The sequence below is a fragment of the Molothrus ater genome, chromosome 6, assembly GCF_012460135.2.
Source record: "Molothrus ater isolate BHLD 08-10-18 breed brown headed cowbird chromosome 6, BPBGC_Mater_1.1, whole genome shotgun sequence".
In the NCBI taxonomy this organism is placed as follows: Eukaryota; Metazoa; Chordata; class Aves; order Passeriformes; family Icteridae; genus Molothrus; species Molothrus ater.
The window spans coordinates 33647106-33659739 of record NC_050483.2 but is presented as its reverse complement, the minus strand read 5'-3'; the positions used below and the strand labels follow the sequence as shown (position 1 = coordinate 33659739).

General features: G+C 36.2%; 1 protein-coding gene across 3 annotated transcripts in view; it reads left to right on the top strand.

Annotated features, from left to right (window-relative positions):
- Positions 1-12634, top strand: part of STXBP6 (syntaxin binding protein 6) — a 97103-nt gene that overhangs the window by 66354 nt on the left and 18115 nt on the right. For all 3 annotated transcript variants that reach the window (XM_036384458.1, XM_036384456.1, XM_036384459.2), the window contains 2 exons: positions 5790-5920; positions 7713-7878. In XM_036384458.1, the coding sequence (XP_036240351.1) occupies positions 5790-5920; positions 7713-7878 (297 nt within the window). The remainder of the gene's footprint in view (positions 1-5789; positions 5921-7712; positions 7879-12634) is intronic.

The following is a 12634-nucleotide window of genomic DNA, read 5'->3' as shown; positions in this document are numbered from 1 at the left end:
TCCAGGTTAACCAATTTTTTTAGTACTTGATTTTTCTTTTACTAGTCAACAGGTAAAGATAACTTGCATGTAGAGAAAGGCATTTCATACATTTTTATCCTGAAGCATGAGGCTGGCAGTGATGCAGTAGAGCTGATTTAAGCAGACAGATGATGCATATTGTTATCTGAACTACTGGGAAGGGCTGTGGGAAAACCAGTATGTGTTTAGACTTAGGAGTAGTTTGCCTCTTTTGTATCTGAAAGCTTCTCTTTCTTCCAATTCGATGTCAAAACATTATGCTGTGCCTAAAGAAACAGAAGGAATTAATGTTTGGTTACACTGCTATGTATTTAGGGCCATTTACATCCTCATGTCCTATTTGGCAAGTGGAGAAGGTGGGACTGTGCTGCTTGTCCCTGCTTTCAACTCCTTAGATCCCAGATGGTGAGAAAGCAGCACTGTCAAATGAAGGAAAGAAGAAATATGGGAAAAAAAAAAAAGGAGATGCCATTCTGAGAAGTCAGGCCTCAGCTTTTGAACATTTTGACCAGCAAGCGGGAATTTAAACCTGCCCCAGTTTTAGCTGGTTTTGTTTATTTTCAGTGAGGCTAGCTGTCTTTTGCTGCAAACATATATCCTTTCTTTTCTCTGTACCTAAAAAAAAAAATTAATCCTGGAAGTGGCAACATAAGTCTGAATTCTTTTTGCCACAGTCTTCTCAGAGCATCCTTTTGTATTATATATAGATCGTTGAGGTCTAAGAAGTGTGGCAGGTGTGCAAGAGGTGATAGTTGGACAATCACAGTGGGAAGGCTCAAAGTTCTAGAATGAATTCAGACTGCACATTAAATCAGTATTAGTTGAAACTGTTCTGAGAAAACATGAAACACTACAAGTTTTGATGCTCAAACTCAGAGCTGGAATTGACAGGTAGCAAAGCTCACAACCATCATGTAAAGCAGATTGGAAACAGTTTTCCTAAAATTCACATGGTATACTAAGACAGTTTCATGTATATCTGGCTCTTACTCCTCATGACCTAAGTAAGTCAGAATGCACCTGTTTGCTCCATCTTAATTCTCAACTTTATTTCTCTGATTGTCGGAAAGGTATTGTAGGAAAATCTGGAAGTTGCCGGCCAAGACCATACTTTGGGGACCAAGTGACCTGAACAGTAGTAGCTTGAACTACCTTGTAGCCTTGCAGAACAGAGCAATACAAACTTCTACTATCATAAGGGTTAAGGGAATGTGTGAGTGTCCTTTCCCCTGCATAGTCTTCATTTCCTTGCTTTGGGAAGAGTGTAAGATTTTGAAATGAGGGGAAAACAATTGTAAGGTTGTCTTAGTGGCAGAAGGAAGACCTACTTATGCTGAAGGAATAGAGATAGATTATCTTTTCTTTCCTTTTGCTTTGGAGTTATATAGGTAAGAATAGCAAATGGGGTCCAGGCCTCATAGATATCTTAATGCCTTTTCTTTGAGCCTTTGTACTTTGACATTTGAAAGAAAACCCAAGAAATACTTCTTTCTCAAACTTCTGGGGCATTTCTACAAGTTACTTGTGCTTTGTCCTCTGAGTCAACATTGCAGAATTGAGTAGCAACTGGACAAAGATACAAAAAAGTCACCAATCTCACTAAGTCTTCCATCATAAATTGCTGTAGCTGATTTCTCACATTTTCTTACTTCACTGATAACTCTATGTTGCTTAAAAAGAAGAAATCTTATTTCCATCTATGACATGCAGAAATGCTATATGAACCTACCATTTATTGATGGGTTCCAAATAAATCTATTTTGTCCACACTGCTACAGCTTTTTATTTTGAAGGCACAGTGTTACAGTTTAAAAAAAAAAGGCAAAGCAAACAAAAAACCCACTTAAAATTGAAGCATAACTTAAATATTGGCTTTTATTAAGATAGATGATGATCATGTAAGATCTTAGCAAAAATGCCTAAATGATTTGTTGGAGAGGGAATGTATCTAGGTATATGTAATTACTTCCACACTTTTTCTATTTTTTTTAGAAAATACTTTTTACATGTTTGCAAGATAACTCCCACTCAGTGGCTGGTGAAGTTCTCTAGTTTTTTAAGCAATATAATGAGCAGCTAGTGAGGATGGTTTTCCTGGCTGCCAAAGGGTTTCTCAGTAGTTACAGTGACTGCCATATTACTGTCAAGCTGTCATGGACTAAGTGATGGTTTTAAAGCATGTTTGGTGGGTTTGTGAGTAGCTGATTTTTGAATGTTATAGAAATGCTAACTGTTTCCTAAAATACTACCACACAAAAGGTGAAGTGCAACTAGATCTGTTTGGCTGTGCACAGTAATCATGAGTGTGAGATGTAAAGGAGGAGCTGCTGTTTTCCCAAGAGGATTGCACCATTGCAATCTGAATTTCTGCTTAAGGTGATGACATACCCAAGGTCCTTGTAGGTTCCTTCACAGAGGAGTAGCCCTCTTGGCCTCTCCCAGAGTTATGTGGTGGATGATACAGAAACAGTCATCTAATCAAGATGCTTTTATAGTTCATCAATAATAGGCATTTCAGGGAGGTGATGAAGTTTGGGAGTGTAATCTAAATCTTTCGCTGCAGTACAGAGCACTAATGGCTCCAGATGAAGACAAAGCTGCTGTTTATTGATTATTAAAAGTGCTATATAAAGAAGTTTAGAGAAGTAGATTTTGGATATGTCAAGTGAACCAGTTTCTGGAGATGCTGAGATTAGACATTTAGTGTTTAAATATCATCTGTAAAATTTTGTATTCTCACCTTGAAAGATTAATGCCCCCTGTTTTCAAGAGCATTTAAATGTATGTCATGTATAAGGCTTCAGAACAATAGGAAGTTTGCTATATGAAAGTTTAAGGCTATACATTTCATGATTGGTTATCCATGAGACTCTGAGAGGGAAAAACATCTAGTGCTTCCTAGTTTCAAACCCTTTGTTTTGCAGAGCTGATAGTGTTAATTATATGTGTGATTTACATATAATAGGCACAATTTTTTTCTTTTTAATACATAGCTCATTTAGCAGTAGATCATTGCCCATTTTGCATGGAAAGAGAATAACCCACAGGCCATAAAAGTTGAGCCACTGTTAAATAACCTTCAGTTAGTACTGATTTGTAGAAGATATGTGAAACTTGGTCTAGTAGAATGCTGTAAAGTGTTTGAATACAAACAAAGAGTAAATTTAGGGAAGATAGGCACATAAACTTTTACAGTTTTTGAGTTTGTTTCGCACTCACTACTGTGTAGATTTGAAGTAGAAACAGAACCTCTATATACCCTGTAGGTATAGACAGGTTTCGTGACACCCCTGCTTTGTTGGGATTGTTACATTTGGATGCATGGGCCATGGAGTAAGCAATGAATCTTTAATACTAATCTCACTTCTTAGTAATAGCCGTCTTTGCATTTCAGTAGTCGTTCTGGCCTAATTTTGCTGCTACCTTTCTGATACTGCATTGATCTTCTGTGTTCTGTACCATTTGATGTAAGATTCTATATCACCTACTTCACTATGCACCAGTTTGGCTCTCAGTGCTTCCACTGTCAATGAGATTTCTGGCAACTTGTTTGCTACATTCTTGTCAATAGGCTGATCAATATACTTAGTCCAGCTGTGCCTTCTATCCAGGGTAGCTTCTTAAAAACAATTATCTCCCTTTGGAATGCTAGTATCTCTTTTTTTCTTTTTCCCTGCTAAAATTTCCTTGGAATGAATTTTCTGTTTATCAAGTTTAGTTCTCATAAGGGTGTTTGGACTTTCACAGACACACTCAGAACTGAAAACATCTAAATCTGAGATACTGAAAAGAGATTTTCATATTGATCTTCTTTTGCTAATGTATTCCAAAGTACATTTAACAACAAGACACTGATCTGTCTTTTAAAATTTTCATCCTAAGAACCAATATTAACTTTTTAACTTCATGGAATGATAAGGTATTACATCAGTATTTACTTAGTGTTTAACTCTGTCTCTGGGTGCACAAGTGCGTGCAGCATGCTTTTTCAGAGCGGGAAGCCTGTTACTTTTCCTGAATATCTGGGCAAATGGGGTGCACAAAAATAAGCAATCTTGCTGTTTAAGTCTTGATTATTTTAGAAGCTCTGACTGCCAGCATCTAAAAGCAGAGAAAAGCAACTTTTCCAATAATACTCTTATTTGGTGGACCATATGGGTAAAATTATTTTTGGAAAGAGTTTAGGTAGGAAAAAAAATAGATGACACACCAGGTTTAGTAGATTATGCAATACAATGATTATACAAATTATTTCTTCACTGAAAGTGGAAATGTGTTTGGGAGTGACTTAACGTACAGCAACAGAAAAGTGACATGTAAATAAAATACACATTTGACTACAGAAAGTGTCTAAAGCTACTTATAGAACTTCCATGGGGTTACACTGATTAAAAGAATATTTGTTTAGAGAAAACATCTAATGCAGGAAGTCAATTTTCCTGCTGTTGAAAAGCTAGCCTTATTAAGTGCTCTTTGAAAACACAATTCTGACTTAATGATACACTAATTTGAGCATTGTATTGCTTTTTTTATTCTTTTCCAAAATCAGAGCAGTCTTCTTTTTTGTGGTTTTTAACATACATTTTGTTTATAATAAGTAATATAATTTTTATTCGTGGTTGTTGTTTGTGGTACCTAATATTTGGAAGGGAAGGTGTCAAAAAAACTTTAGTTCCTTAATTCTTACACCTGTGTTTTTCACAGACTATTGTCTGATTTGATGGATTTAATATGTAGTAAGCACATTTACCTATGTTTCTTGGCTGGCAGTCAAATGTCACAGATGTTGGTGGTGTTATACAAGCATGACCTACATGTACCATGTTGTGAAAAGACTGGAAAAACACTTTGTTTTTTTTAATCAGCAATATCAAATTCAGTCTAAAGTAACAGGTTTTTTTAATAAGGTGTATATACTTACATGGTCGTATGGTTGGGGTTTTTTTCCTTCTCTGTTTTCCTAAATTGAGAGGATGAGAAAGAAACTATTAATACTCAGTGCTGAATATGAGAAACTTCAGCAAATTAGCATGGGGGAAAGAGAACAGTAAGGTAGTTGATGGTGCACCTTTCCTATGATGAAAATCTGAGAGAATTGGGTTTTTTCAGCCTGAAAAAGAGAATGCTTTGAAATTACCTAATTGCAGCCTTCCAGTACCTCAGAGCCTACAAGAAGTCTGGAGAGGGACTTTTTACAAGAGCATGTCATGATAGGACAAAGGGAAATGGCTTCACACTGCAAGAGAGTAGATTTAGGTTCGATGTTAGGAAAAAAAAGTCTTTACTGGGAGGGTGGTGAGGCACTGGGACAGGCTGCCCAGAAAGGTGCTCAGTGACCTGTCACTGGAGATGTTTAGGACAGACTGGGTGGAGCTCTGAGCAACCTGACCATGGCAGGGAGACAGGAACTGGGTGATCTTTAAGGTCCCTTCAAACCCAGACCATTCTGTGATTGTGAGAATGAAATGGAAAGACCTTTGTTGTAGTGCTGGGGTTTTTTACAGGATGTTGGCAACTTAAAATATATCCAATTTTGAGTACTAAACAGCTTGTTTGGCATCATACCACCATTCTGAGAATAAGGAATATGCTTTTCAATATGTTATCCTGGAAAGATAATGCATTCTGCTGTCAGAATCGGTGACATGTATTTGCTTCATGAGACACTGTAGAAAATACACCAGCAAAACAGCTACTGATAAGTGAAGTAAACAGCATGCTCCTGAATCACAAAGCCCATTTCAGTTATATGTTTTCTATATGTTCAGTGACAAACAAGAAACCAGCCCAAGCATCTATTACAAAGGTGAAGCAATTTGAAGGCTCCACGTCATTTGTGAGGAGAACGCAGTGGATGCTCGAGCAGCTCCGCCAGGTCAATGGCATAGACCCTAATCGGGTGAGTTTGAACTCTTTTCTAGAAAATGAAAATTGAGCTGTTATGTAACTGATTTGGGAACCAGGCATTCTTTCTATTCAAAGGGTATCTGGAAATATAAGATACAGGTTTAAGTGCAAATTCTCAAAAACGAAATAGTTAAGTGGAATATGTGAAGTAAATTTTAGTGGGAAACATGGGAGGAGGCTAAAACTCAGTCATATGGATTTTTTCTTTTTGTCTTTCCATACTTTCCTTACTACTTTCTCTTTTCTTTGTAAAGAGCAGAGTAAGAGCCTTGTTTGCTTCAGCTTTAAGCCTCTTGGGGTCTACTTTGGCATGCAGCTGTGCTATGAGATAGAGCAATAGGTAGAAGTAAGTACAGAGGAGGTTGCTGAGATTCAAATTTGTGAAATCTTGTTAATCCTACATTTTTTCTAGGACAGTCCTTTCCTCAGATATTTCGGCATTCCTTATCTTATACTAGAAAATGTGGTAGTGCCCTTTAGCTGCAAATGGCAAGAGAACACTGATTTAAATAAAAAACTATCAAAAATAAAATAAAAAAATTACCCCTATATTGAATAGCTGTGGAATTATTCCTTTAATTTGGGCCTGTGCAGCTCACCTTGAGCTATCTCAAGATGAGGTTGTACGAATATGTCTTAGGCTTATGAATGCAGCTCTCCAGTACTAAAACAACATAATTAGAAGTTAAAAATGTGTCTCATATTATCTGCTCACCAAGTGATTTTGTGTTCTTTTTATAGCAAAACATTTTTGTGACTAGCTCCCTTGTTTCTTCAGAGCTGTGCTCTGATCAGCCACCTAAGCATCTTAATTATGGTGCACTAAATTCTAGCACTACCCAAGTCTTAGTACCTAAGTCCCTAGTACCAAGTCTAGTTACTACCTGAAGACTTGGTACAAAAAAGAAGCTCTTGGCCACTGCCTTATGAAATGCAAGGAGTGGAATTTTATTTTCTGTGGGTAAAGGGACTATGAAAGCAAGTGAAATGACAAAGAGGTAAGGGATAAGAGTTTTAGGTCCTTTTACAGCATCTGCTATGCAGCTAGGTACATAACAGATTGAAAGTCCTGCCAAGCTCTTAAGCTTAGAAATGTTTCCTTCAAGCTCATCTCCTTGTGAATTCCCAGGGTTATCAGCTGGAGAAGAACATTTACTAGATTAGCTTGCAAAGCAGTGTTTCCCAAATATTAAATGTATAGCATAATTCTTGCATCAATTCCTTTTATTTTGGCAGCTGAATCTGGTATAGAGCTGCACTGTGATTTGTTCTGGGAGTGGCCTTTTGCTCATGTTATCCTGAGTGCTTTGCAAGACTTTATGAAAATGCATTAAATACAATAACTAGGACTTGTTATTTGCTTAGGACTTAGCTTATTTGTTTGGTTGAGCATGGAGAGCAGATCCACATCTTCTATAACATAGTGTGACCATAGATTTTGTGTTGAGAGACATAAATGCTTGCATAATATAGATGACACAAATAACTATATATCTGAAGATAGCAATGGTTCCTTATGAGAATTTGACTTTTAATTTTTTGATCTAAAATATATTTGTTTTCAGATATTTTTGTCATAGCTGACTATTCCTCATTAAAAATAACAGTAAAAAAGCCTTCCTGCCTGTTCGGTCTTTTTTGTTCAAAAATATGCAGTAATACCAGGATGGTTATTAGGTGCATGACCTTTCTGCTTTTTGCAACGCAGTACATTTTAAAAAATATCTTTCTCTAAATCATTTTTAAAACAGGAATAATAGCAGTCTATTTTTTTTTTCTTCTAGGATTCCCCAGAATTTGATTTACTATTTGAAAATGCATTTGACCAATGGGTAGCAAACACAGCTTCAGAAAAATGCACATTCTTTCAGATTCTACATCACACTTGTCAGCGATACCTTACAGACAAGAAGCCAGAATTTATCAACTGCCAATCTAAAATTATGGGAGGTAAGTGAATCAAAGGTTAATACTTTGCAGCTGGAAATTATTTGCATGTGATCTATTCTGTGTTCAGATAATCTTGCAGCCTTATGACATCTTGAAAGCATGGGTCTGAACATGCTAACTTAGCAGTAAACTTCTAGGCTTCAGCATTTCTCCACCAAGCACCACCTCACACTCTTCTGTTACCTTTTCATTCCTTTTACTTTAGCTACTGAAACTGATACCAGATACAGATAATTTTGTCAATCAATATTTTTCTTTCAGTGTCTTCTCGAACTAAGAAAAATGTGCAAAATTTCTTGTGTCTTCTCTTATTCTTTCTTTTTCCACATGAAGAGAATTTCTTTGTTTTCTTCTTAGTGTGGTGGTGAGGAGGGAGCTGCATTAGTGTTTTCTATTTCATATGTGAAGTGTTGTGTTGGTTATCTGTTTGCTAATGTTTCTCACTTCATCATTCCTGCAAATAAGTTGTTATTAGTAAAGCACAACACATTTTGCCTTTGAACTTGTATTATTCTTCTAAGCTTGACCTGTCCAAAATCGAGTTCCTGATTCAACTGACCCAGTATTAACTTTATCCTAAACAAGTGTCATCAGAGTGGAAAAAATTGCCACTGAGGTTCACAAATATATGCTTAACTTCTACTATTTCAACACACACTAGACCTTGCCATGTCCCATGAAGCACACCCAAATTCTACCTTTGACAGCTTCCTAGATAAAGTGGGAGTATTCAGTAATCCTCTGATAGCAGGTGATGACCATTTCCATATTCCTTGCATGTCATTCTGACTGGGCACAAGTCTGGTCTGTGTATGTACACACACAGTGCTGCATAGAGACATTGTATAGGAACTAATGAATCTGCTCATGGATACAGTGCTTCTGCTGTTCTTCACACTATCAACTTTTCCCTCACACTGGGTGATACACTGTTGGTAGGTTTAAATTTGACAGAACCCGTACAAACTGTAAACCAAATAATAGTTGACTAAATTTAAGTGACTTGCTGTGTCAGCCTCACTGAGCCAGCTGTTTGTATCAAAACCCATTTAGTCCAAAACCTGAAATACCAAGAGGATTTTCTGGAATGTATGTTGAAATGTGTTGTCAAGCTCAAATTCATCCTGACTAGAGAAATTAATGTCCAAATGTAGCCAAGCAAACCAAAGAACATAGACCTGAGGATATAGTTTGAACTATATTATATCCGGTTGAGAATTTACAACTTGGGGTTTTTTGTTGGTGCTGTTATGTTGGTGTTTTTTGCTAACTAGTCAAAGCAGTATATTCAAATCATACTTAAATCTTCGTGCGGTCAGATTTCAAGGCTTATGACTTCATCCCCTCAGCCAAGGCAGCATAACATTTAAAGTGATATTCTTGTGAACTTTCTGCGGATGTGAAATTAATACTTTTTCTTTTTGATGGTTTGACAGTTTAACTTCTAATACTCTACAAAATTTTGAAAATAAATTATTAGTATATATATATGCATGCATTCACATGGTTTTCTAAGTCATTATATAGATATGCCCATCTACAATAGGCATGTGTGTAATGTGTATCTTGTAGCTAATGCGTATTTTCAAAAATAAAAAAAAATTGCCACCAAAGAACAGTTCTTCCTAAGTGGAACTGAAGATGAAAGATCTTGAAGGGCTTGTTTACAAGCCTCTACTTATCTTATTGAACCTTTTTTCCTTCCTAAAGGATAAGTGTGAAGAAAGTGAAACTCATGCTACTCGTGTTTCTGCAGGAAGGGCTTAGAAGCTTAGCTTTAAGGAAATAAGGGTGCTCTGGTGGAACTGCCCTCTTCATGGCCTTCCTCCTTTTACCTCCTTTCTCTCTCACACACAGATACCCATGCATTTCCCCCTATAGCCCAGAGCCCTGCTACTGACTCTCCTTCTGCAGAATCATTTTTTGCCTTATTTTCATTTGTGTGTCATGTAATTATAGTTTGCAGAGTTAAATAGGCTAGACTGTTTTCTGTAACTTGATTAATGACATCAGTACTTGCAGCAGTAATGAGAACTGACTGACGGTGTGGGTGCTACTTCCAAGAACAAAGAAAAAATTGAAGTTTAGGTAAACTGTAACAAGATTCCTCCTACTAGTGTCTTAAACTAAGTATTTCAGGTTTGTCTTTTGTTTAGAATTTAGGTGAGCCCTGTCCATAGCTTACATGCATTCTGGATGTTATGGTGGAGAAGAAAGGCAGGCTTGGGGGCTAGAGGCCTTTTTTTGACTGATTTTTCCCCTTGCGTAAATTTATACCATACAGGTTCTGATACTGGAATGTGTGTAATTCGGAGTATCTTTGTGTTATGTTGTTATTTGGTGGCCATGTTAGTCAGGTTGTATTGCTTTTGCAAAGCAAAGTTGGAGATGGCCGGTGTGCAGAAACCCTTAGAGGTTGTGTTCATCGGAACATCTTGGTTCTTGAGTTCTTGACATACCATTAAACTGACATTGAGGATACATTTGGTTCTCATTTCTGGATAGAACCTTGAGATGCAGAAATTGAAACTCTTTAGAGATTAACTCAGGCCCTATAATAAAGAACAAACATTTGCTGCCACCTTAAGATGCATATTAGAAATGCATTTGGTTTTAAGCTTTGTCCTACCTCTACACATTGATATTTAACAATTGTTCTGCTGAATTAATAAAAATATTCTTGGAAACCCAAAATGATGGCGTCTTTACCTTTGTGACCTTTTCTGTAGGACACCCTGCAGGAGTTATTAATGAATCACTATTTTTCCTCCAAGAATAAAATGCCAGTGTGGGAATGGTAATGAGTACTTTTTCCATAGAGTATTACTCATCTTGGCTTACCACATTTGAGACCTGCTAAGCGTATAGTGGTGTTTACCATACACAGCAAGATTAATGACTGACCAAAGGAGACAAACAAAAACTTGTGTTAGAAATTGCCCTGAGCATCCTGATCTAGTGGGTGGCATCCCTGTCCATGGTGGGGGTTTGGAAATAGATCCATCTTTAAGGTCCCTTCCCAACCAGGCCGTTATATGACTCTGTGAATTAGGATGGGAAAAAAGACAATTGTTGCCCTCCCTTCTGTCAAATACCTGGTAGTTGATTGTTTGTTTCAGTTCTTGCCTGAAAGACATTGAAAACAGTGTGTATTTGAAATAGTGCTCTTGCAGACATTCACATGTAAATTAATTCTGATAGAAATTAATTTGACCGCCAAAAAATTAAAAAACAAAATAACAACAAAGGTGAGTTATCTGCAATATCTGTTATTTTGGGGTTTTGCTGTTTTGAAATGACCAATGAAATTTAGCCATGTTTCCATACAGAAACTATTTTTTTTCAGTTTATTAAGGTATTTTTTGCCAACGTATACCAAATACTCTGTTATTGCCATTCTAGAGATTAAAATATTAGGAGTGTTTTCTGCTGCTTAAGACTATTTCGGATGCTTGCTCTTATACCCTGCATATTCATGTCTAGATTAATTCTGCTTTGCAGTTTTACTTAACTATGTGTGTTTTACTGATCTTAAACACATAAGCCATGTATTGAGATTCAAATTAATAAGAATGTTTGAGATATTTTTTGAGATAGAAATTTGGCATATAATCTGAGCTCTAAATTAACTTCTAAAAGAGGAAACTTGTAAGGAAAAAAAGTACATTATGTTCTTGCAAAATCTATAGGGATACATAAATTGAGAAGGGACATTTATCATTATAAAGGCTGGTTCCTTTTTCTGATACATACGACTCTGAGACAAGGTAATGTAGAAAGCATTAAGCAACGTATTTGCTTGACTTTCTGAAGACTGAAGGTTTTAAGTAAGGTGTTCTCTTCAAGATGCAGAATATTGCTGTTTGCCATAGAAATTGGATTTTTTTTTATGTAGTTGTTAGATTTTGATGTTTTCAGAGCCAGACTGGGCTTCTGTGCTTTGTTATAGTTACTGATTCTGAAAGTGTCTGATTAGTTAGACTGTCATTTAGTATAAATCTTAATTATTATTGAAAATATTGCTTACTTAAGTTAGAATTAATTTTATAAATGTGTTAGATTAAAATTTAAAGTTTTACAAGTTTAAATATATTCTTCCATTTGGAAAGCAGGTAAAGATTGTGTTAATCTGAAATTGATCCTAGTTAGGTATTTCCTTAATGTATAACTAATACACATTATACAGAAACAACCTGTCCTGGCATCAATGCCAGTAATTAAGAACATTAATGAGAGAAGATAAGATTTTCTGTAAGGAATTTGTGACCTGTCTATTAATCTCTTAATCCTTGTTCTGTATATTCTCCAGAGCTGCTAGAAATGTAAAACATAATTGCTTTTCTGTTTCTTTTAAGGAAGGAAAAAAAAACAGTCCTGGGTGACAGACAAATGAAATCTGTAAAAGTGAAAATTAATTCCTAATTTCAGTAATTTGATTAAATTTTAATACTGTATTGATGTAGAAAGGCAGAGACATCAAATGCTATGATGGTGTTGAACCCTAGAAGAATCTTAAAGTGTGTGAATGTATTTGGCTTGGAAAACTATAAATAACAGCCTTTTTTTTTTAATTTGAACATTTATTAGTACTCAGATCAGATCATGACCAAAAAAAAAGGTATAAAGAAAATAAGAAAGTCCTTATCTATGAAAAACCTACCTATGAGAAGGGAAACTGGCCTCGCCCCATGTTGTGTTACGGGGAGTGAACACTAGAGATCACATCCTCCAGCTGTACAGTTAAGATGAAATACAA